The sequence below is a fragment of the Pongo abelii genome, chromosome 4 (assembly GCF_028885655.2).
Source record: "Pongo abelii isolate AG06213 chromosome 4, NHGRI_mPonAbe1-v2.0_pri, whole genome shotgun sequence".
Lineage (NCBI taxonomy): Eukaryota > Metazoa > Chordata > Mammalia > Primates > Hominidae > Pongo > Pongo abelii.
In genome coordinates this window covers 41,089,304-41,114,272 of record NC_071989.2, presented here as the reverse complement: position 1 = coordinate 41,114,272, position 24,969 = coordinate 41,089,304, and the positions used below count along the sequence as shown (strand labels likewise).

Genomic DNA, 24,969 nt, shown 5'->3' with positions numbered 1-24,969 from the left:
TGGTCTCCAGCTCCTGGCCTCGAGTGATCCGCCCGCCTTGGCCTCCCGAGGTGCTGGGATTGCAGAGAGAGTGTTGCTCACTCAATGCTCAATGCTGCCCAGGCTGGAGTGCAGTGGCGTGATCTCCGCTTGCTACAACCTCCACTTCCCAGCCGCCTGCCTTGGCCTCCCAAAGTGCTAAGATTACAGCCTCTGCCCGGCCGCCACCCCATCTAGGAAGTGAGGAGCATCTCTGCCTGGCCACCCATCATCTGGGATGTGAGGAGCCCCTCTGCTCGGTCACCCCGTCTGGGAAGTGAGGAGCGTCTCTGCCCGGCCACCCCGTCTGGGAGGTGAGGAGTGCCTCTGCCTGGCCGCCACCCCATCTGGGAGGAAGGGAGGAGCGCCTCTGCCCGGCCGCCCCGTCTTGGAGGTGAGGAGCGCCTCTGCCTGGCCACCACCCCGTCTGGGAGGAAGTGAGGAGCGCCTCTGCCTGGCTGCCCCGTCTGGGAAGTGAGGAGCGCCTCTGCCCGGCCACCCCGTCTGGGAGGTGAGGAGCGCCTCTGCCCGGCCACCCCGTCTGGGAAGTGAGGAGCGCCTCTACCTGGCTGCCCCGTCTGGGAAGTGAGGAGCGCCTCTGCCTGGCTGCCCCATCTGGGAGGAGAAATTCTTCTGCCTTGGGATGCTGTTGATCTATGACCTTGCCCCCAGCCCCATGCTCTCTGAAACATGTGCTGTGTCAACTCAGGGTTAAATGGATTAAGGGTGGTGCAAGATGTGCTTTGTTAAACAGATGCTTGAAGGCAGCATGCTCGTTAAGAGTCATCACAACTCCCTAATCTCAAGTACCCAGGGACACAAACACTGCGAAGGAAGGCCGCAGGGACCTCTGCCTAGGAAAACCAGAGACCTTTGTTCATGTGTTTATCTGCTGACCTTCTCTCCACTATTATCCTATGGCCCTGCCATATCCCCCTCTCCGAGAAACAACCAAGAATGAGCAATAAAAACTTAAAAAAAAAAAGAAAATTGCAACTCTAAAATTGAAAACTCAATAACATTTTAAATTTGAATCATGAGGTATTAGTATATTAACACCAGACCCTCTAATAAGTCCAATTTTCCTAACTATTACAAATATTTAAAATATTGTATTAGTCTGTTTTCACACTGCTATAAAGAACTACCTGAGGCCATGCACGGTGGCTCACGCCTGTAATCCTAAAACTTTGGGAGGCTGAGGCAGGTAGATCATAAGGTCAGGAGTTCAAGACCAGCCTGGCCAGCTTGGTGAAACCCTGTCTCTACTAAAAATAAAAAAATTAGCCAGGAATGGTGGTAGGCACCTGTAGTCCCAGCTACTCAGGAGTCTGAGGCAGGAAAATCGCTTGAAGCCAGGAGGCGGAGGTTGCAGTGAGCCAAGATCAGTGCGCGCCACTGCACTCCACCCTGGGTGACAGAGAGAGACTCCATCTAAAAAAAAAAAAAGAACTATCTGAGACTGAGTAATTTATAAAGGAAAGAGGTTATTGACTCACAGATCTGCATGGCTGGGGAGGCCTCAGGAAACACAATCATGATGGAAGGTGAAGAGGAAGCAAGGTATGTCTTACATGGCGACAGAAGACAGAGAGAACAAGGGGGTAAGTGGCACACTTTTAAACCATCAGATCTCGGCTGGACTTGGTGGCTCATGTCTGTGATCCCAGCAGTATGGGAGGCCAAGGTAGGTGGATTACTTGCGATCAGGAGTCTGAGACCAGCCTGGCCAACATGGTGAAACTGCATCTCTACTAAATACAAAAATTAGCTAATTGTGGTGGCAGGCACCTGTAATCCCAGCTACTTGGGAGGATGAGGCAGGAAAATTGCTTGAACCTGGGAGGCAGAGGTGGCAATGAGCCAAGTTCATGTCACTGCACTCCAGCCTCGGTGACAGAGCGAGATTCCATCTCAGAAAAATAAAAATAAACTATCAGATCTCGTGAGAACTCACTCACTATCACAGGAACAGCATGGAGGAAACCGGCCCCATAATCCAATCACCTCCCACCAGGTCCCTGGTCCCTCCTGAGGGACATGGGGATTACAATTCGAGATAAGATTTGGGTGGACACAGAGCCAAACCATATCAAATATGAAATAAACATAGACCTTTCCCAAAGTTAATGCCAAATAATTAATTTTATTGGTTGTTAATTCATTATTTCTACCTATAAGGGTCAAATGAGAGAGTTTTACCATTCAAGCAAATTGGGGCTATTAGCAGAAGCTAGTTGATTTAACCACACCAAATAAGCAGGGTTATCTGCTCAGTGGCCGATATTGAACCAGAAGTTTTGACAAAGACACCTCTGGAGCAGCCAACAACTAAGATACTTTTTCAGACACAGAGGCAACTTTCGTCCTATTGTACAGTCACTTTGCAATTAGAGACCCTAACCCCATTCTTCTCCAAGTGGGGCTGTCTCATAGACCCCCATTCCCTGGGTGCAAGTTATACATTATCTAATAATACTCAAGATTGGATTCAACTATCTACTGCTTGATTCTAGTCTTAATTATTTTCATATTTTTCTTCTTGGTTAGGGATACAACTCTTACAGATATCTTAAAGATATCCAATTTGGGCTGGGCGCAGTGGCTCACACATGTAATCCCAACACTTTGAGAGGCCTAGGCAGGCGGATCACCTGAGGTCAGGAGTTCAAGACCAGCCTGACCAACATGGAGAAACTCTGCCTCTATTAAAAATACAAAATTAGCTGGGTGTGGTGGTGCATGCCTGTAATCCCAGCTACTCGAGAGGCTGAGGCAGGAGAATCACTTTAAACCAGGAGGTGGAGGTTGCGGTGAGCCGAGATCGTGCCATTGCACTCCAGCCTGGGCAACAAGAGTGAAACTCTGTCTCAAACAAACAAACGAAGATATCCAATTCGGTCATGTATATCTTTCTTTGTTTTGCATGCCAATGACAGTAGTCTTTTACTTTCATGGCAACTCTTCTGCTTTCATGGCAACTCTTTCATGGCCTGGGTAAAGGATATGCTTTATAGATCTCTGCAGTTAGCTCTTTAATGCTTCCCTCCCCTCTTTGGCCCTGCTTTTGAGTGGCGTGCTTTAGCTTGTGAAGGATTGGTTGAGGATGACTTAGGTTGAGTGGGTCTGGGCTGAGAAGGCTTAGACTGGGGAGGCCAGGGCTGGCTTGGCTTAGGCTGAGTGGATTTGCATGGAGAAGGTTTAGTTTGGGAGGGCTGGGACTGACAGGATTTTGTCTGAGAGGGTTTAGGTTGAGAGGGCACAGAATGGAAGGGTTTAGGCTGGGAGTGTTTGACTGTGGATGGGTTGGACTGGTCGGATTTGAAATGAGAGCTCTTGGACATAGGGTGGGACACTATTTGGAGAGCTGGATTTGAAGCCCTACTCTGTGTCTTCATCTGGGCTCCTTGCTGAGAAGCAGGTCTTAGTTTTTGTGTGGCTCCTGCTGGTTGAAAGGACTGAGGGTGAGGCTTTCCAATATGGGATGTTATCAGTTTTCCAGTTGCTTCAGTTAACTCCATTCCCCTGGTGCAAGCTTGCTGAGGCCATGGCTTCCCTACTGCTCTTGCTGGCTGTGAATCCAGGGAATAGGAGTGACCTATCTTGGAGGCTACTGCCCTAGACCTTTCAAGAGTTCCCATAATTTGTGGTCTCTCAGGGCAGGCCTGCACATGCTGACAAATGGGTCTTGGCGGTCTCCCAAATGTTCCATTCAAGTGACATCCCCGAGCAGCTCTGGAAAATTTCATGAATCTTTCACCTGAATAAAATATCTGGGGATGGAAGGATTGAATACCAAAACTTTTATCTCGGCCCTGGGCCCTTGCATTCTGAAAAGGCAAAGGACAGAGCCACTTAGGCCTCTGCTCTGACCCAAAGGGGCGGCCCATAACCCAGGGGGCTTTCAAGGAAACATGGTTAAAGTTACCTCCAATTCTGGTTGGAAAGAGCCAGGAGTTCTCTAGAAGAGGCCTGAATACTGGGGTACCATAGAGATTCTGAAGATTCTGGCTGAGCTCACATTGAGTCCCAGGCTCTTGAATCAGCATTAGAGCTTGGCTTTTAGATGAGATTTTTAGCTGACTGTGTCTTTGCTGACCCTCACCTTCAGCTGTCCCAGCCATGTCTTCTCCAGAGGAAACTTGAATTCTCTGAGTGTTTTCAAAGTCTTCATCTACCTGAAACCCCAGCTCCCTGGCCAGGGCGGCCATATCCTCCACAGACACACATCTGAGGCAAGAAGAGAACATCACTTCCTGGAGGGCAGCTTGAAGGCCCTCCATGTTCTTCCTTCTATCCCCAGCATCTCCCCTCTCCCAAAACAGTAGCTGTGCTGGCTTCAAGTTCAGTATCCTCTGAAAAATTTGAGCCTCTTCACTCTCCCTGGCTTGGGAACTGAGAACAAAGTAGCATCTTTCAATGGCAGCTTCTCCAAAAAACATTAGCAAGTTCCATTCCTTCTCACCTAGACAGTCAGTGAAAAAAAACACAGCTGAAGAAACTTCCATCAAAAAACCAAACTGAGTCCAAAAGCTTTCTAGATTTCCACGGAGATTAGCCAGAGCAACAGGCTTTTGGAAAAAACAGGGGTTTTCCTTTCTATCATCGCTATCAGGAAAACACCATGTTATCTCAACCAGGCCATCAGAGATTTGCCGGGGAAGCACCAAAAGAGGCAAATCTTGATGAAGAAAGATTTTGTGTAATTTCAACTGGGCAGGGCTGAGAAGTGTGTTGAGGATTCTGGACTTAGAGAAGCTACAGTATCCTAGACGCACAAAAGAGATGACAGGCATCTTCATGAGAGTCAGAAACTTTTCTGTATCCTCTGTAGGCCCCCCTGAAAACTGTGTTGACTGCTTCTTCACAATGTCCTTCATGGCCCCCAGCATTAAGATGCTTTTGTTGTTTTCTGCATCTGGCAGTAGCAGGGGAAGAGCAAACTGGCACTGATACATGTTTGACATGACTTGGCGTTGCAAAGAGCTATCTGAACACAGCATGGCGGCACAAAGGACGTCGAGGGGATTAATGGTTTGTATGTCTTGAATTTCCAAATTCTCCACTCCAGCCAGCAAATCCTCCTTGCTATCTTCATCCAGAACCTTGTGCCTGAGGATTGAATCCCTAGCGGTCACATCTAGTGCTTGAACTTTCATCAGGAAATTCCAGGCTAAGTCTCCTGGACTCTCCGGGGTCCACTTACATCCTCGATCTAAGGAGAATTGTTTAACAAAATCTGGCAGAACCTTTCTGCTTCTATCCATGTTCAAACATAACAGGACATCTTTAAACACCTTTTTTCTTTCTGTAGGAGAGAAGATAATAGTGAATGCCATGTTCAGAATTTCAGTTTTCCCCATCAACTTCTTTTTTTGAGACAGTCTCACTCCATCACCTAGGCTGGAATCCAGGGGTGTGATCATCACCCTGGGCTCAAGCAATCCTACCATCTCAGCCTCCCAAGTAGCTGAGACTACAGTCACCCACCACCATGCCTGGCTACTTTTTTTTTTTTAATAGAGATGGGGTCTTTCTATGTTGCCCAGGCTGATTTTGAACTCCTGGTCTCAAGCGAACCTCCCACAGTGCTACGATTACAGGCATGAGTCACTGTGCCCATCCTGACTTTTAAAATTAAATAAGTCATCTGCATTATTTTTTGCTTTGAGGCAGAGTTTGAAAGAAAACTGTCACCCAGGCTGGAGTGCAGTGGAGCCATCTCAGCTCACTGCAACCTCCATCTCCTCGGTTCAAGCTATTCTTGTGTCTCAGCCTCCCAAGTAGCTGGGACTACAGGTGTATGCCACCATGCCCGGCTAATTTTTGTATTTTTAGTAGAGATGGGATTTCACCATGTTGGCTAGGCTGGTCTTGAACTAGCCTCAAGTGATCAGCCTGCCTCAGCCTCCCAAAGTGCTAGGACAGACATAAGCCCCTACACCCGGTCTAATCTACATTTTCACTGCCAAAAGCTGAAACAATATAAATAAAGTGGAAGTCTCCTTTCACCATTCTGGCAAGTCAGCTTCGTTTTTAGGGGAGATATCAATATGGTACGGTATGTTTGCTTCCCATCCTTTTTCTATGAAAGTACTTAAGTATGCATGCATGTATAGAAATATATAGTTTTACTTAGTAGATGCTTTTTTTTTGAGATGGAGTCTGGCTCTGTCGCCCAGGCTAGAGGGCAGTGGCAAGATCTCAGCTCACTGCAACATCCACCTCCTGGGTTCAAGTAATTCTCCCAGCCTCAGCCTCCCGAGTAGCTGGGATTACAGGCATGTGCCACCACACCCAGCTAATTTTTGTATTTTTGTAGAGATGGGGTTTCACTATGTTGGCCAGGCTGATCTCGAACTCCTGACCTCAAGTAATCCACCTGCCTCAGCCTCCCAAAATGAGGGATTACAGGCATGAGCCACCGTGCCCAGCCCATGCTGGTTTTTTTTACATAAATGATATTATACATTTATGTATAATAAATCATTAAACAAATGATTCTTCAGCTTCTTTTCACTTAGTGGTATTCCTTGCAAATTATTTCAAGTCAGCATATATACTGATCTACCTAACTCATTTTAGCTATTTCATGGTACTCCATGGTTTGGATGGATATAACAATTTAACAATTGCCTATGGATGATCATTTAGGTTTTTTATTTAAAAAAATGTGCTAACATTTACATGCAGCAATGAAAAAAATTTTGTTAATGTTAAATTATATACATCTATGAGAAATACTCTAGGTTGATACTGGTTTTTTTTTTTTTTTTTTTTGGAGACGGAGTCTCACTCTGTCGCCAGGCTGGAGTGCAGTGGCTCGATCTCGGCTCACTGCAACTTCCACCTCTCGGGTTCAAGTGATTCTCCTGTCTCACCCTCCCAAGTAGCTGGGACTACAGGCGCCCGCCATCATGCCTAGCTAATTTTTTTTTTTTTTTTTTTTTTTTTTTTTGTAGTTTAGTAGAGATGGTTCATCGTGTTGCCCAGGCTGGTCTCGAACTCCTGAGCTCAGGCAATCCACCCTCCTCAGCCTCCCTAAGTGCTAGGATTACAGGTGTGAGCCACTGTGCCTGGCTTTTTTTTTTTTTTTTTTTTTTTTTTTTTTTGAGATGGGGTGTTGCTCTGTCACCCAGGCTGGAGTGCAGTGGCATGATCTCAGCTCACTGAAACCTCCACCTCCTGGGTTCAAGTGATTCTCCTGCCTCAGCCTCCCGAGTAGCTGGGACCATATGTGGGTACCACCACACCTGGCTAATTTTTTGTATTTTTAGTAGAGATGGGGTTTCCCTATGTTAGCCAGGATGGTCTTGATCTCCTGACCTCCTGATGCGCCTGCCTCAGCCTCCCAAAGTCCTGGGATTACAGGCGTGAGCCACCGCACCTGGCCGATACTGGTTCTTTCTTAAATTTATCTCTTGCTGAAGTTTATAGGAACTGAAGATTTTATTTCCTTCAAAGTTTTTCTCAGAGTTTACATGCTATACCTAGTTTTTCCTGATCTCCCATTTTCCAAATTATCTTCTACCTACTTTTTTTTTTTTTTTTTTTTGAGACAGGGTCTTGTACTGTTACCTAGGCTGGAGTGCAGTGGTGCAATCTCAGCTCACTGCAGTCTCAACTTCCTGGGCTCAGGTGATCCTCCTGCCTCAGCCTTCGGAGTAGCTGGGACCACAAGTGCACACCATCAACCCCACCTAATTTTTCATTTCTTCATTTTGTAGAGACAGGGTCTTACCATTTTGCCCAGGCTGGTCTCAACTCCTGGGCTCAATTAATCTGCCTGCCTCAGCCTCCCAAAGTGTTGGGATTGTAGGCATGAGCCACCCTGGCTGGCCTACCTACTTTTTATAAATACAGAGATAGTACATAACAGAGAGAGAAGATCAGACTGGATTTTCTACTCCTGACAGATGGCCAGCTAGCGTAAAAATGTAAAATTACCCTTAAAAATAGCTTTGAAGAAACAACAGAAATAAGAGAACAGCATGGATTTTAGGAATTAATAAAAGTAACTATAAGAAGGCTTTGAGTAGTCTCGAAGTTGCTTGAACTGATATATGTGTTGGGGCAAAAAGGTGAGGGGGACGTTGAATCTAGCATGAAGAGTTCACAGAGGAAGCAGTGAGAGAATAGGTTGCAGGACAGCTTTTAAGTTCTGCTTTTTCCTGTCTCATACGTTGCCTAAGGAAAACAATTCTCTACTTCTTCAGCCAGAAATTGGTACCCATGGCTGGGTGCAGCGGCTCACACCTATAATCCCAGCACTTTGGGAGGCTGAGGTGGGCAGATCACTTGAGGTCAGGAGTTCGAGACCAGCCTGGCCAACATAGTGACACCCGTCTCTACTAAAAATACAAAAATTAGCCAGGTATGGTGGCAGGTGCCTGTAGTCCCAGCTACTCAGGAGGCTGAGGCAGGAGAATCACTTGAATCCAGGAGGTGGAGGTTGCAGGGTTGCAGTGAGCCGAGATTGTGGCCCTGTACTCCAGCCTGTCATCTCAAAAAAAAGAAAGACATCAATACCCAGAGGATCCAAGCCAGGTGTGTCGACAAGGTAATAACAGTGTCACTATGGAGCAGATCAAAGCAACAGAGTAGATGTACACACAAAACAGAGATGTATCTAATTAAGCACAGAGCTAGGTGAAAAAAGTAAGCAATAATATCAGGAAACTAATCTCAATTTTATAAATCAAAAATTCATAAAAATAACTCAGCTAAGGCAAAAAGAAATAAACAGAGATTTCAGCTGCCACCCATGGAAAAGGAGTCTAAATTTTGAATTTAAGTATGGTTAGGTTAACTGGAGACAAAAACAGACCAAAATAATATTCAGACTCTTGGGAGAAATATAACAATCTAGAGTCTCTATGACCTATTATATACAATGGATAGAACACAATCCAAAGCTAATAGACATAGGAAGAAACAGGAAATGTAGCTCATACTCAATGGACAGTGACTCCAAAATGACCCAGATGTTAGATTTAGCATATAAGAATTTTACAGTCAGGCATGGTGGCTCATGCCTGTAATTCCAAAACAGTGAGAGGCTGAGACAGGAGGATCACTTGAGCCCAGGAGTTCAAAACCAGCCTAGGCAACATCGTGAAAACTCTGTCTCTACAAAAAATACAAAATGAACCAGGCCTGGCGGTCTGTGCCTGTAGCCCTAGCTACTTGAGAGGCCGAGGTGGGAGGATGGCTTGAGCCTCAGCCTAGGAGGTTGAGGCTGCAGTGAGCCAAGATTGTGCCACTGCACTCTAGCCTGAGCAACAGAGTAAGACTCTGTCTCAAAAAAAAAAAACAATTAAAATTAAATAAGTCCACAATGAATGATTAAATAGGAATTCTCAAAAAAATATATAAAGTATTTTTAAACAGGAAATTCTGGAATTAAAAATCACAACATATGAATTTGTTTAAAATCACTAGATGGGCTAACAACAAATTGGAGATGACAGAAGAAAGTAAATATCTAACCTGAAGAACAGAGAGAAAAAATATTGAAGAAAACTGAGCAGAGTCTCTGGAACCTGTAGAACAATACTTTTAAAACACTAAAATTCATGTACTTGAAATCTCAGAAAGAGAGAAGAGAAGAAGTGAGAAAGAAAAAAATCTCGGTAAATAACGGCTGAAAAGTTTCCAAATTTGATTAAAAGTTTTTTTTATAGATTCAGGAAACTCTGCAAACACTAAGAGAAAAAAAAAATCACCCCTAGACACATCAGAGTCAACTGCTCAAAAAAAATTAGGAAAAAATCTTGAAAACAACCAGAGATAAATGACACAGCACTTACAGAGGATCAATGATAAAATGACTGAAGATTTAGCATCAGAAACAATGGAAGCTAAAAGACGGAGGAATGGCATCCATAACATGTTAAAGGCAAAAGTTGTAGAATCCTATATCCAGCAAAAGCAACCTTCTGGAATGAAGGTAAAATAAAAATATCTTTCAATAAACAAAAACTAAGAGAATTTACCACCAGCAGACTTGTACTAAGAGAAATAATAAATAAATTTTTCAGGCTAAAGGAAAATAATATAAAATGAAAACCTGAATCTTCAGGAAAAAAGAAAGGCCACAGGGAAAGGTAAACATATTGGTTCCACCCAATGGTTGAACCCAACAACAAGCTGGAGGGGGAAGAGAGTCAATTGATACTGTCTATACAAGTTGACCTTCTATAGCGCAGAGCACACAAGGCAATAGTTTAAGCCTTTCTGAGACTGTGACACTGTGATATTTTTTACATAAAATTTCACATGACAAAGAGCATGAAGACCTTCCTTTGAATTAGAACTATTTTTTTCAGTTCTCAGCTGCACAGACAAATATTACTTGGGAAAGAAACAAAGAATAGCCACATGCCTCCAGTCAACTAGAGTGGATGGACAGCCATTAGAATTACATTGCAGATCATAACTACATTATTAAGACTTCTCTTGATCTGTTTTGCTAAAGATGTTAGATTGATTGCAATAATGTCCCCAATTAATGGCTTTCTGGTATCCATAGTCTTTGCTATCTTATTTTGCAAGAAGTAGAACTTGCTTTCCCCCAACCCTAAACCTGGCTTTGAGACTTGCTTTGGTCAACAGAATGTGGCAGAAGTAATGGTGTTATGGGTTCTTTGCTATCTTACTGTGCAAGAAGTAGAACTTGTTTTCCCCCAACCCTAAACCTGGGTTGGCTTTGAGACTTGCTTTTGTCAACAGAATGTGGCAGAAGTAATGGTGTTATGGGTTGAATTTTGTCCCCCTCAAAAAGATATGAAGTCCCCCAGTAATGCAGAATGTGGCTTTATTTTGTAAATAGCATCTTTATCTTTACAGAGGTAATTAAGTTAAAATAAGGTCATGGCGGGGGGGGCTTAAATCAGTATAAATGGTGTCTTAATAAAAAAGAAAAATTTAGACACAGAGACATGCACAGAGGATAGATGATGTGAAGAGACACAGGGAGAAAATGGTCATCTGTAAGTCAAGGAATGCACGAAGCTACCAGGGGCTAGGAGAGAAGCCTGAGACAAATCCTTTCCTAGCACCTCCGGAGGGAGCATGACCCTGCTGATACCTTGATATCAGGCTTCTGGCCTCCTGAACTGTGAGACAATAAATTTTTGTTGTTCTAAAGCCACTCATTTGTGGTACTTTGTTACAGCAGCCCTAGGAAACAGATACAGATGGCATAGATGGCATGATGATCGTTCTAAAGCTAAGACTCAAAAGGCCTTCACTACTTCTCTGTCTCCCCCTCTCCACCTTGCTCTCTCTCCCTTTCTCTCTCCTTTACCCTCATCATAAGAATATACTTGGCCAGGCACGGTGGCTCATGCCCATAATCCCAGCACTTTGGGAGGCCAAGTTGGGTGGATCACCTAAGTTCAAGAGTTGGAGACCAGCCTGGCCAACATGGTGAAACCCCATCTCTACTAAAAATACAAAAAATTAGCCAGGTGTGGTAGTGGGCACCTGTAATCCCAGCTGCTCAGGAGGCTGAGGCAGGAGAATCTCTTGAACCCAGGACGCAGAGGTTGCAGTGAGCCAAGATCATGCCACTGCACTCCAGCCTGGGCAACAGAGTGAGCCTCCAGCTCAAAAAAAAAAAAAGAATATACTGCATCTATTCTGAAAACAAGCCCATAGTAGCCTGCTAGAAGATGAGAGACCAGCCTTCAACCACCTCTTCACAGATGCATGAGTGAACCCAGGGAAGACCAGCAGAACTGCCCAGCCAACCACAGACATGTGAACAATAATAAACTCTCAGTGTTTGAAGTGACTGAATTTTCAGATGATTTGTTATGTAGCATTATTGAGGCCAGGAGTTCAAGACCAGCCTGGGCAACATGGTGAAACCTTGTCTCTACTAAAACTACAAAAATTAGCCAGGTGTGGTGGCACGCACCTGTAATCCCAGCTACTTGGGGAGCTGAGGCAGGTGAACCCGGGAGGCGGAGGGTACAGCGAGCAAGGTCACACCATTGCACTCCAGCCTGGGCGACAGAGCAAGACTCTGTTTCAAAAAAAAAAAAAAAAGAAGGAAGCAACCCTGTCAGTACTTTGATTTCAGATTTCTAGCCTCCAAAAGAGTGAGACAAGAAATCTGTGTTTATTGTTTAAGCCACTGATTTTGTGGTATTTTGTTACAGCATCCCTCACAAACTGATACAAGGTGTGATGAGGAAAAAATGACTCTCTTCCTACCCATAAGTGGATTATGAGTCCCCAAGATTTGAAATGAATGTGAGATGGTAGTTACATTTTCATCCTCTACTCAGAACTTAGTGATGTCTATTTTCCCAGGCAATATCACTCCAATGAAACACTTCTCATATTTTGAATTTTCATTAAGAAATATTCAGATTTGGCCAGGTGCAGTGGCTCACACCTGTAATACCAGGATTTTGGGTGGCCAAGGTGGGCAGATCACTTGAGCCCAGGAGTTCAGCTTGAGCAACATGGCAAAATCCCATCTTTACAAAATACAAAATTAGCCAGGCATGGTGGCGGGCACCTGTAATGCTAGCTACTCAGGAGGCTGAGGTGGGAGGACCACCTGAGCCTGGGAGGTAGAGGCTGCGGTGAGTCGTGATTGTGCCACTGCACTCCAGCCTGAGTGAGACCCTGTCTCAAAAAAAATTTGTTTTAAATAAAGAAATATTCAGATTCAAGATACAAATATAATTCTCATCAAGATGGCATTATGTGGACTGGATCAAGCCAAGTAACAATATTTTGGGATCTTAGCCATTTACTGACGGCTTTCACTTAAATAGTCAAATCCATAATCCCCACATCTCTCTGGTCACAAAGGCACTAAAATAAAGTGGTTTAACCTAAGGAATAGGTTAGCCTGAAATTAATGATTAGCAACTCCTTGTACGCATAATGGGAAATTAATGATTGGCAACTCCTTATACGAACTACAGAAATTTACAAACTGACAATCAATATTTACTTCTGCTTATGCTGTCCATCATTTCCTAGGTCCTGGGAGCTCCTTTAAGTCAACACCTACCTCGAGGAGATTCCAGGTCAGAGGGGTACAAGGAATTTCTTAGTAGTTGATTTTCTGCTGACATCTGTCCCTTTTTCATCCCCCTATCCCCAATATGTCATGGCAAGCTTATTAACTTATTAAGTTGTTGCCTAACTAACTATACATGATATTTCCATACCTTCTATACTTTTCTCCTGTTCCTCCTCCAATGAAAGGCTGGTTTCTGATTCCTCATAACTTGGTTCTTCACCAGAGAACTCTGTGGTTTCTGAATTCTCAAAGTCCTCTTCACCATCATATCCAACGTGCTCTGGGTCATCATAAACCTCCTCTTCCACAGTGCCTTCTGCATCTTCAGGGGAGTCAACAGATGCTAGATATTCCTCTTTTCCTAAGTATAAAGAATCATCTAGCTCCTCATATCTCTGTCCATCTTTTATATATGTAATAGTTGCTGGAACTTCATATCCAACTTTCTCAACTGAGTATGATAATGTGACTTCTGGTGTGTCATATTCCTTCTCATTCTTCCTGGCAGACAAAGCTGTTTCCCTATAACTAGTTTTCTTGTCCCTGAAAAACTCAGAGGTTTCCAAATCCAAGTGTTCCTTCTCACTGAAGAACACTGTGAACTCAGGGGACTCAGGCTGTTTTATTCCAGGAGAAAAAGCATCTTCTGAATTATTGCTTGCCCCCATAGACTGAGGAGGTACTATATTTTCATGTTTTAAAACTTCTGCAAAGAAAAGAATTGTTTTTCCCAATTAAGAAAAAGAAGCTGTATAATAGCTAGAGTTCCTGAGGCCTCAAAGCATCATCCCTCTTCTTTTATTTATTTATTTATTTATTTTTGAGACAGAGTTTCACTCTTGTTGCCCAGGCTGGAGTGCAATGGCACGATCTGGGCTCACTGCAACCTCCACCTCCCGGGTTCAGGTGATTCCCCTGCCTCAGTCTCCCAAGTAGCTGGGATTACAGGCATGCGCCATCATGCCCAGCTAATTTTTGTATTTTTAGTAGAGACAGGGTTTCACTATGTTGGTCAGGCTGGTCTCAAACTCCTGACCTCAGGTGATCCATCTGCCCGGCCTCCCAAAGTGCTGGGATTACAGGCGTGAGCCACAGCGCCCAGTCGCCTCTTATTTCACTGGAAGACAGGAATACCTAACACCTCCTATATAACTTGCAAGTCAACATGTCAACTTTCAGAACTTTCTTTTTTCCACTAAAAAAAAATATCAGATCACACCACTGTCTTGCTTCACGTTTGAGTCCTTCCTAGCAACCTTACAGGGTAAGTGAATAAAATAAAAAATTTGAATCATATGAACAGTGTTTACTTGTGGACTTACTGTGACTCACAACAGACTCACGTCTCCTGGGGTCATTGCTAATGAAATCTGATCACAAATAATTTCTAATCAATAAGCAAATGGCTCTATTTGGAATAGTGTGCTTTAGAAATAATTTTAAAAAAATTTCTAAGCATATAAATCTTGTCCTAAATTAGGTATCATTAACATTCACCTTTTAATCTGAGCCTCTACCTCTCTAACATCCCTTAAAATAATTTTGAATTTTTTTTTAGATTCCTAGAAAAAGAGCTAGACCTAGTCCTAGTAGTAATTTACAGAATTGCTTAACAACTGGAAGAATTGCTTTTTCATGGACTACTAGTTATCTTTGAACCATTTAAGAATTAGCACTGGAATTGCTCCAGAAAACAGCTGCTGCTGGCATTCTTATCACCAAAAACATGAAACTACTGATTTGCCATCTATGTGTTAAAAATTATTTTCCTTGTATTTTCAAAATGGCTATACTAAGTGAAACACACAGCTTGTGGTCTTGGCACTGTAAATATCCACGAATTCACCTACTTGGAAAACAAACCCTGGATTGTGTTATTAAAGTATTTTCCTTCCAACTGTGAGATTTCAGCATGTTACTGCCAGAATAATGAGCAGTTTATGTTAGCATTAAAACAACTGCAAGTTTTGAGTACAGTCTGAAAAACAAATTATCGATTCTGTAAACCAATAAGATGTTAAATTTCAGAAACTTTTTAAATTCCAGTTTTTCCCTATTTCATATTTCAATGAAAATTATCTCCAGAAAAAGACTAACAAAAATAAAAGTCAACAATTTTCTTTCATTTTTTTTTCTTTTTCAGAAAATCTGCCCCCACCCTCTCACCCCAAAAAGTATACAAAGTCAACTTACCATGCCTTAAGCCGCAAATGGCAGCTGACTGTGGAAAAGTACTAAATAAACACTCGAGAAAATGCTGACAGGTCGCCTCTCCCTTTTTCTGTACCAAAATTAACAGCTTCCGACTTTTCTTCAGGAGATCTGTAACGTTCTCCAGAGTCTCATACTCTTCCTCAGAAATCAGCCTCCGAGAAGTTAACGTGTCTAAGATAGAATCAGGATCATGTTGGAGGATTTCAAGCAACTTTTTTCTTTCTCTTTCTATGATCTCTGAGGCAGTACTCTCGGTAGCCATTGTTCCTGTTTCCTCTAAACCAGGAAATGCATTATGAAATCACCCTAATGAATAAGTAAAAGTTAAAAAAAGAATGACAAAGAACAATTCTATCTGGCTAAGCTTTAACATGTCAATGATGCCTAGTGTTGGAGAACGCAGATACAAGCACAGTGGGGCAACCCAGCTCGGAGCACTCTCTGATCCGGGGTCCTTGTGGATTATTTATCTGCTCTTTTGAAGTCTTGATAAATTCTCACCATGACTCAGACCCAGGGTCACCTCCTCCAAGAAGTCGCTCTTGAACTTCAGGTTGGACTAGGTATTCCCTGCTCAGAGAACTATACTATGATGCCAAGAATGTAAATTATTAATTGATATTTGGTGGACAATCTGGCAATATACAGCAATAAGTAAATAAAGTTGAAGACAGACAGAAATAAAACTTCATATCCTTCAACCCAGGAATTCCAGTTCTAGGAAATTATCTTAAGGAAATAATCAAGCAAATGCCCAAAGATGTATGTACAAGAATCTGCATTATAACATTGTTTACAACAGTAGACAACTGAAAATAACCAAAATTGGAGTTTAGGGAATAAATATTGACATGTCGACAGTGAAACACCAAAGAACTGTTAAAAAGGATAAAGTACATCTCTACATATTGACAAGTAATGATATCCATGATATATTGCTATGGAAACAGCAAGTTATAGATCTCATTTTTGTTTTAAAAAATTTAATGTATATGTAGTATATGTAAATAATATGTGTATGCAGATACACATTATATTTTAAAGAAGACAAGAGATATCCCAAATTTTAACACTGGTTATCTCTGAGAATATGATTACAAGGAGATTTATACTTCCACTTTAAACATTACTATTTAATATTTTACATTTTTGGTTTTTTATTATTATTTATTTTAAGAAAATTACCTGGTTGGTCTTTATTTACTCCTTCATAGTTCACAAGAACCTGAAAGCGATCTGCATAACTAGCAACAGGATACTGGATGAATAAACTGTGATATTTCTTATAACATAATATTACATGGCATTCAAAAAGAATGAACTTCAGTGACCCACAATATAGAGAAATCATAACAATAGTAAGGAAAAACTGTAAATCCCAAAAGATTATATACAGTATGACACCCTTTTTAAAAGATGAAAATAAACACACCCTTACATTTAAGAGTATACATGAAGTCATTAAAATTATACAAAACAAAAAGCAAAGAATGATAAATATGAAATTCAGAATGATGGTTACCTCACATATGGGGAGCTTGGGGATGGGATGTGATTGGGGAGGATATCATGGATGTCCTACAGTGTAGGAGTTGGGCCTATCAGGGCTACTATATTGTTAAAGGTAAATAGCTAATATGTAAATAAAAGCAGAACATGCATGAACCAATGCTATTAGGAACCAAGGATAATGAGTAATACAATTCTGGTATCTCCAAGGTTAAAAAAGAATTTTAAAATCCTGGCTGGGCGAGGTGGCTTATGCCTGTAATCCCAGCACTTTGGGAGTCTGAGGAAGATCACTTGAGACCAGGAGTTTGAGGCCAACCTGAGCAACATAGCAAGACCCTGTCTCTACAAAAAATTTAAAAATTATCTGGTCGTGATGGTGCGCATCTGTAGTCCCTCCCAGCTGCTTGGGACAGGAGGCTGAGGCAGGAGAGCTGCTTTGGCCCAGAAGTTTGAGGTTGTAGTAAGTTACTCTAGCCTAGGCTCTTAAAAAAAAAAATCCTCATATGATATTAAAAATTAATATTAGGTAAGAGTTTTATAAAATTGAAGAGTTTTAAAATTTTTATTTACTTTGACCAATTATAATCATATATAATTATGGGATATTCAGTAATTTTATATGTATGCAGTTTGGAATGATTCACTCAAATTAACATATACATCACCTTCAATACTTATAATTTATTCCTCCTGTCTATGACTTTATATCCTTTGACCAGCACCCTTCCCTTCCCCGCAACTCCCAGCCTCTCTCTGGTAAACACCATTATACTCTAGGTAAGAGTTTTAAAATACGTATGTCAAAAGTATGGCTTTCAAGTGATGCATCCCACCTCATGCCCACAATTTGATTGGCACTGTCATAAAGATTGCCAATTTTTTGTTGTTGTTGTTGAACTTGACCAGGAAGGTACTTCAATAACAGGTCTCCCAAACCACCAGTCTCCTCTCCAATGCTCCACCCTAAATATGCTCCTTTCTCACAATAACCTTTCTGAGATTTCAAAGCCAATGGGAAAAAAGTGTTCACTTGAAGTGGGAAACAGCACTGAAATTTAAACTTCTTTCTACAAGTTTTCGTTTTGTTTTGTTTTGAAACACAGTCTCACTCTGTTGCCCTGACTGGAGTGCAATGGTGCAATCATAGCTCACAGCAGCCTCAAACTCCTGGGCTCAAGCAATCGTCCCCCTCAGCTTCCTGAGCAGCTGGGAGTATAGGCTTGCGCCAACCTGTTCAGCTCTTTTTAAAAAAAAAATTTTGTAGAGACAGGGTTTCACTACATTGTCCAGGCTGGTCTCGAACTCCTGGGTTTAAGCAATCTTCCTGCCTTGGCCTCCCAAAGTGCTAAGATTACAGGCGTGATCCATATTTTTTTTATTATTTGTAGAGATGGGATCTCCCTATGTTGCCCAGGCTGTCCTGGGCTCAAGTGATCCTCCCACCTTAGCCTCCCAGAGTGCTGCGATTACAAGTGTGAGCCACCATGCCAGGCTGTCTAGTTTAAATTGTTTCTTGATGGCCGGGTGCAGTGGCTCACGCCTGTAATCCCAGCACTTTGGGAGGCCGAGGCGGGTGGATTACCTGAGGTCGGGAGTTCAAGACCAGCCTGACCAACATGGAGAAACCCCATTTCTACTAAAAATACAAAATTAGCCGGGCATGGTGGTCGATGCCTGTAATCCCAGCTACTTGAGAGGCTGAGGCAGGAGAATCACTTGAACCTGGGAGGCGGAGGTTGCAGTGAGCCAAGATAGCACCATTGCACTCCAGCCTGGGCAACAAGAGCAAAACTCCGTCTCAAAAAAAAAAATTGTTTCCTGATAACATAAATTTGCATACCACAGCCTTAGAATGCAAAGGAAGTGAGCTGGGGGAAGGATGAGTGTAACCAGGATGTTCTCTATTATATAAAATATAGCCAGGAGGTACAAAATTGAAAGTATAGACCTCAAATCGGAATGAATAACACAAGACTAAAAGTTTTAAATGTGTTCTATTTTATTATTGTTGTTTTTTGGGGTTTTTGTTTTGTTTTGTTTCGTTAGGCTAGTCTCGAACTCCCGACCTCAGGTGATCTGCCTGCCTCAGCCTCCCAAAGTGCTGGGATACAGGCGTAAGCCACCGCACCCAGCCTTATTATTAGTTGTTGCTAATCTTACTGTGCTAATTCATAAATTAAACTTTATCATAGGTATGAATGTACAGAAAATTCTCCCTTGAATTGCTGCTAACGAATTTATGTGATGTTTTAAAGACAAAAGTCAACAGTAATTTCATGTATTGTAGAAATAAAAAGAGGCAGGTCTCAGTGCTGAGTCCTGGTGGTCAAGAGACTTGATGGTATCAGAACCATGGATGCAGGACTTAACATAGTTTCTATCACTGCCAAAAAGCAAAATGTCAGGGGGTGAATGCCTAGGCTAACAGCCTTAGATCATCCGTTTCAGACGTTGATCTAGTCCTGGCTGGGCGTGGTGGCTCACACCTGTCATCCCAGAACTTTGGGAGACTGAGGGGGTGCTGATCACTGGAGGTCAGGAGTTCGAGACCAGCCCGGCCAACATGATGAAACCCTGTCTCTACTAAAAATACAAAATATTAGCCGGGCGTGGTTGCGGCATGCGCCTGTAGTCCTAGCTACTTGGGAGGCTGAGGCACAAGAATTGCTTGATCCCGGGAGGTAGAGGTTGCAGTGAGTTGAGATGGCACCACTGCACTCCAGCCCAGGTGACAGGTGAGACCCTGTCTCAAAAAAAAAAAAAAAAGTTGATATAGTCACTAGCCCTGACCTAAACCTAGCAATTGTATAGAAAATTGGAGGGTCTGACTAGCCTTCATAGACCTCTTTAAAGAAAGCCAAGGATTTACTTGCTCAGGGCAAAATTTACATGGTTTGACATACACCAAAAAGAACCACCTAACACTAGAGAGAGGAGGAAAAATAATTCTCTCCTGTCTTCAATTCTGGGAATGTCTGGAGTAAAGAGACTGACATAATGCCTGTCACACTGCTTGGTTCCTTTATGGTTGACACCTGTCCTACCTTTTCTACACTGACCTCATTTCTCACAGCCCCCGTGGTAGGCAGAATAATGGTTGTCTCCAAAGATAACAAGATACTAATCCCCTCAACCTATGAATAAATTAGGTTATGTGGCAAAGGACAATTATAATTGCAGAGGGAATTAAGGTTGCTAATTAGCGAAACTGGAGATAAGGAAGTTATCTGGATGGAGTCAATGTAATCACAAGGGGCCTTCAAAGTAGGAGAGGGATGGCAGGGCACCTGAGCCCTTTGAGAGACCAAGACAGGAAGGTTCAGGCGTTCAAGACCAGCCTGGACAACAGTGAGACATTGTCTCTACCACAAATAAAAATAAAAGGAAAGGAGAAAGACTAAGACAGCTGCAGAATGAAGAGTAATGCAATGTGAGAAAGACTACGGTAGTCTCCACTTATCCAAGGTTTCCCTTTGCAGGATTTCAGGGTTTGTTACCCCATGGTCAACCATGGTTTAAAAATAGTTGAGTACAGGACATAAGATATTTTGAGAAAAAGAGACCGACCACATTCACATAACTTTTATTACAGTATACTGTTACGATTGTTTTATTAGTTGTTGTTAATCTTTTATTGTGCCTAATTCATAAATTAAACTTCATCACAGGTACACATGCACCGAAAAAACAGTATATATAGGGTTTGGTATTGTGGTTTCAGGCATCCACTGAGGGTGTTGGAACTTAACCCACAGAAACGGGGGAAACTACAGTATCACTGGTTTTGAAGATGCAAGGGAGCAATAAACCAAGGAGTTTGGGCAGTCTCTAGAAGCTGAGAAAGGAAAGAAAACAGATTCTCCCTCCTAGAACCTCCAAGAAAGGAAAGCAGCTCTGGCAACATTTTATTTTTAGTTTTTTCGGGTTTTTTTTGAGACAGAGTCTCACTCAGTCATCCAAGCTGGAGCGCAATGGCGCAATCTCGGCTCACTGCAACCTCCACCTTCCGGGTTCAGGCCTCCCTCCACCTCCACCCCCTGAGTAGCTGCGTTGGCAGGCGCGCGCCACCACGCCTGGATAGTTTTTTGTATTTTTTTTTATAGCGACAGTGTCTCCCTATGTTGCCCAGGCTGGTCTCCAACGCCTGGGCTCAAGAGATCCGCCCGCCTCAGCCTCCCAAAGTGCTGGGATTACAGGAGTAAGCCACGGCGCCAGGCCCTTGGAAACTATATTGAACAAGTTCCATGTGTGATTCCTTGGCACAATGAAATATAGGATCAGATAACTTGCCTCTGATTTACTACAGTAACAGCAACAACAACAAAACCACTGTCTGCCTTTCCCTTTACATTCTAAGCTCCAGCTCCATGCCTCCGTACTCCTCGCGACCTCTCACAGGGAAAGTCAGCGAGGCGGCTGGAGAAGTTGCTTTCTCCTGAATAGGGATTATTCCAGGCGCACACGGTCATTACACGCCGGGGACGCTCAGTCGGTGCGGGTACCCCCGAGCAGGGCCAGCCCCGCATTCCAGGTTCTCCATGTGCCTAGAAGACAGTAATCGACGGTATAGCAACAGATCTGACTGCTAACGTGCAAAACCGATCAGTAGTAGCAGTAGCACCAGCAACAGCGGCACGAAAAACAAAACTGTAATCTAAACGACCCTCAGGGTCCAAGCGGGCCCGACGAAGACTCGCCCATCCGGTCGCCAGAAAACGGAGTCCCGCCCGCCTTTCCGGCACTGAAACGCGATCGGCCCTGCCTCGTACGGCATCCTCCTCTTGACCCCACCGACATCACGACGACGGACGCTTGAGAACGCTGCACCGCGCCCCGCAGGAAGTACTTCCCTGGGCGGAAGCTTCTGAGCGTGATATAGCGGAAGTGCCTTCTCTTCCGGTCTTTCTGGACTCGGCCGCAGAAGCGAGATGGTGAGTTGTAGCCGTGGTCTGTGTGAATCGCGTTCCATCCTCGTCCTTTGTACCTCTCTGCTTGCTGTGCTTGGGGGGCTGGCAAGATTCCGGATAAGGGGAACTGGTGGGCAGGAAAGAGGCATGCGGTGGCCCTCAAGAGCGAGAAGAATGACTGCTAACTGGTGCCTGGGGGACCTAACCCGCCGTAATTGTGGAGCTAGAGCCGCATTGTGTCCTTTGCCTTGGTGCAACCTTTGGAGACCGTTCACAGTTCTAGCCTTGGTTGGGAGCCGAGGGAAGGAGTTTGGGAATGTTTGGCTCTGTGTAACAATGAAATAATTCATTGGTGATGCTGTCTGGCCGGAGTCTAAAGATAAGGTATATTTCAGAACATTGCAACTCTTGCGGAGGGCTTTAGGTAGCGTGAAATGCGGGTGGTGGTCTCTGACTTGGCATTCGTGGAAAGAGGCTTCTCCCACAGTTTCGACCTGTATGATTGCCTTTAAATTTTATCAGTAATTGGTTTCCCGGAGAACTCGAGTAAATCTAGAAGTTGCCAGGTTTCAGATCTATTTATTCTTTTAATGTGCAGACGAAGGGAACGTCATCGTTTGGAAAGCGTCGCAATAAGACGCACACGTTGTGCCGCCGCTGTGGCTCTAAGGCCTACCACCTTCAGAAGTCGACCTGTGGCAAATGTGGCTACCCTGCCAAGCGCAAGAGAAAGTGTAAGTAACATTTTTCAGGCCAACTGTGTTAGCTTTTGTTTGTATTGCACTTAAGTGGGGGCGTAGGTTTGAACTTTATTTGGTGCCTATCTTAAAACTTGTACATCTGTATGCCGATGAGGTGGCATAAAACTCGTGTGTTAACAATACCTACAAGGTGTGTGGGGGAAAACCGTTTGAAATCTTTTCTGAACTTAATGTTTTAGATAACTGGAGTGCCAAGGCTAAAAGACGAAATACCACCGGAACTGGTCGAATGAGGCACCTAAAAATTGTATACCGCAGATTCAGGTACAGTTTGTATGTTCGATCATAATTGGTCCTATGGGCTTGAATGAAACCCTCGTTTTTACTTATAAAAAGATAACAGTAGCCTGATGGTTACTGGGGATGAGATGTTGGAAGCTTTTTATTTTTTGCTGTTTCTGAGGCAGGGTTTCACTATGTTGCCCAAGCTTGAGTGTAGTGGCACGATCACGGCTCATTGCAGCCTCAATCTCCCCAGCCTCAGGTAATCTCACCTCAGCCGCCCGAGTACCCGGGACTACACGTGTGCGCCGCCACATGCCCAGCTAATTTTTGTATTTATTGTAGAGAATGGGATTTTGTCATGTTACCCAGGCTAATCTCGGAACTCCTGGGCTCAGGCCAGATGTTGAAAGGTTTTATCTTCTGCCGCTGTAACCTTGACATCAGTTAGTTTGGATTTTATTAGTAGTTTTTTCACTAAACAGTAGTATAAATTAAATATCAGGAGCATTGTTTGAACTAGGGTCCCAAACTGTTGATATTTATTAGGTTTATCTTTAATTGATGTCAAAATTTGTCAAGACAGTAGTGAATAAGGTCTGGAGTCAGGCTTGGTTCAACCTTTAGTATAGTGGCTGTGGGCAAGAGTGCTGTAGAAAATTGCCCTGATTGCTGCTGTTGCCTTGGGCTCTTGTTATTCAAGAGTCTTGGCCTTAGAGTTATTAAATGCAGAATCTCAGCTCCACCGTAGACTTAGCTCAGAGAACCTGCATATTAAAGAATAGTTTCTAAGAGATTAACCCATCTAAGATCTCAGCTAAGATTCAGAATGATGCAGACTTAAGTTTAAAGCTGGTGCTCCTTCCGTTACTGTGTTCTATTTCAGCAATTCTCAGCTGTTGATATTTTGGGCTGGATAATTATTTGTGGTGGGATTGTCCAGTGCAAAATTGAATATTTTGCAGAATCCGTAGCCTCTACCCAGTCAGTCTCCAGAGTGTCCAGTTTTAAAGATAACAAGGTAGTTCAGGGCTTTGTAGACACCCATAGGTGTGTTCATGTGCTGAAGCAACTTTCTTTGCATTTAGGGTCATAACGTTTTTGTGGGCTTAATGTTGAGTGGTCTGTTAGTACGATATAGGAGTTAAGAGCTTGAACTGAAGCCAGGCTTTTAAAAGTAAGATAGTTGACCTTTATTAGAGTAGATACGCATGTTAAATAAGTTAAAATGCAAAGCTCTTGGTTTAGAAAATGTCTGCCATTAAACATGCTAATTGTTTTTTCCTTGCTTAGTGAAAGTAGTTGGGATCTATTCTCGGTATAGGGAACCATTTTCACAAATAATCTGTGATCTCTTGCCAAATACGAACAAACATACTGGCCCAATGACTAGTATAGCCAAATAAGTTTTTGAGCCTTTATTGCAATTGCGGTTAACTATATCCGAAAATGGGTATCTTTAAGCAAAGTGAAGTAAAGAATTGCAGCTTATCAGTGATGTTGTAAAAATAAATGTCTGAACATATGAATGCAGTATTGATTTCAGCGTTTAACTGAGATAAGCACATTGAAATCTGTTTAACAAAAATTAAAATTGCATCAATGTTGCTGAAGTAACTTGTTCTTGTTTTTGACATCGTGCAGGCATGGATTCCGTGAAGGAACAACACCTAAACCCAAGAGGGCAGCTGTTGCAGCATCCAGTTCATCTTAAGAATGTCAACGATTAGTCATGCAATAAATGTTCTAGTTTTAAAAAATATGTATCTGGTGTTTGGTAAGGTATTTTTAATCAATTAGGCTTGTAGTATCAGTGAAATACTGTAGGTTTAGGGACTGGGCTAGCTTCATATCAGATTTACTTGTTAAGTGACTGTTTTGGAATGTTTACTTTTGGACTGGGGTTGTAACACGGTTAAAGGCAATGAGAAACAAGCAGAATTCCAGGAGTCCTTGAAGCAGAGGGTACTAGAAGACAATATAGCAGATTAAAATAGCACAGCTCATGTGGCATAGATGGGTATTTAAGATGTTTGAGTAAATTTGAAAGAGTATTATGTTTAAATTACCTCTAGCAGCATGTTTATCTGTTATACTGTCATGACTAGGGGGATGATTATTAGTCACATAGAGCTTGGGAGTACCACTGGAAACATGGGTAGGAGTTTAGGTGGCTTCTGTTTTTCAAAAGATGATCTTATCCTAGTATCTGTAATGCTCACTTGGCACACCTGACTTGTGGGCTGTGTGTAAGGTGGCTAGCTAAGTGAAAAAAGCCTGCTGGGTG

The 24,969-nt window shown here is 43.0% G+C and overlaps 2 protein-coding genes and 1 non-coding gene across 5 annotated transcripts; 2 read left to right on the top strand and 1 right to left on the bottom strand.

The window, feature by feature from the left end:
• Positions 1-2,144: 2,144 nt before the first annotated feature.
• CARD6 (caspase recruitment domain family member 6) lies at positions 2,145-15,870 on the bottom strand. Of its 3 annotated transcripts, none has more exons than XM_002815518.4 (3): positions 15,260-15,870; positions 13,215-13,772; positions 2,145-5,326 (listed from the first exon to the last, which is right to left on the bottom strand). In XM_002815518.4, the coding sequence occupies exons 1-3, from the start codon at positions 15,540-15,542 to the stop codon at positions 3,054-3,056; spliced, it is 3,114 nt and encodes a 1,037-aa protein (XP_002815564.3). In that variant the 5' UTR covers positions 15,543-15,870; the 3' UTR covers positions 2,145-3,053. The 3 variants fall into 3 exon arrangements, with proteins under 3 accessions (XP_002815564.3, XP_009238945.3, XP_009238946.3); XM_009240670.4 differs by having other exon boundaries at positions 13,215-13,388; positions 15,260-15,739; XM_009240671.4 differs by lacking the exon at positions 13,215-13,772 and having other exon boundaries at positions 15,260-15,684.
• A 4,495-nt stretch (positions 15,871-20,365) lies between these two features.
• Positions 20,366-24,444, top strand: RPL37 (ribosomal protein L37). The gene is made up of 4 exons (XM_002815519.4): positions 20,366-21,723; positions 22,298-22,433; positions 22,640-22,724; positions 24,327-24,444. Exons 1-4 carry the CDS (start codon positions 21,721-21,723, stop codon positions 24,394-24,396), a joined length of 294 nt encoding a protein of 97 aa, XP_002815565.1. The 5' UTR covers positions 20,366-21,720; the 3' UTR covers positions 24,397-24,444.
• On the top strand, positions 24,168-24,247 carry LOC112133630 (small nucleolar RNA SNORD72). Its single transcript, XR_002915259.1, has one exon. It is a non-coding gene; the product is annotated as a small nucleolar RNA SNORD72 (small nucleolar RNA).
• Positions 24,445-24,969: the final 525 nt, after the last annotated feature.

Coding starts and splice junctions, on each gene's coding strand:
- CARD6 (XM_002815518.4), bottom strand. CDS start 15,542: ATGGCTACCGAGAGTACTGCCTCAGAGATCATAGAAAGAGAAAGAAAA. Junction 13,773..15,259: donor CATTTGCGGCTTAAGGCATG/GTAAGTTGACTT, acceptor TTTTCTTTGCAG/AAGTTTTAAAACATGAAAAT. Junction 5,327..13,214: donor ACAGGAGAAAAGTATAGAAG/GTATGGAAATAT, acceptor TCTCTCCTACAG/AAAGAAAAAAGGTGTTTAAA.
- RPL37 (XM_002815519.4), top strand. Junction 22,434..22,639: donor TGCCAAGCGCAAGAGAAAGT/GTAAGTAACATT, acceptor TTAATGTTTTAG/ATAACTGGAGTGCCAAGGCT. Junction 22,725..24,326: donor ATTGTATACCGCAGATTCAG/GTACAGTTTGTA, acceptor GACATCGTGCAG/GCATGGATTCCGTGAAGGAA.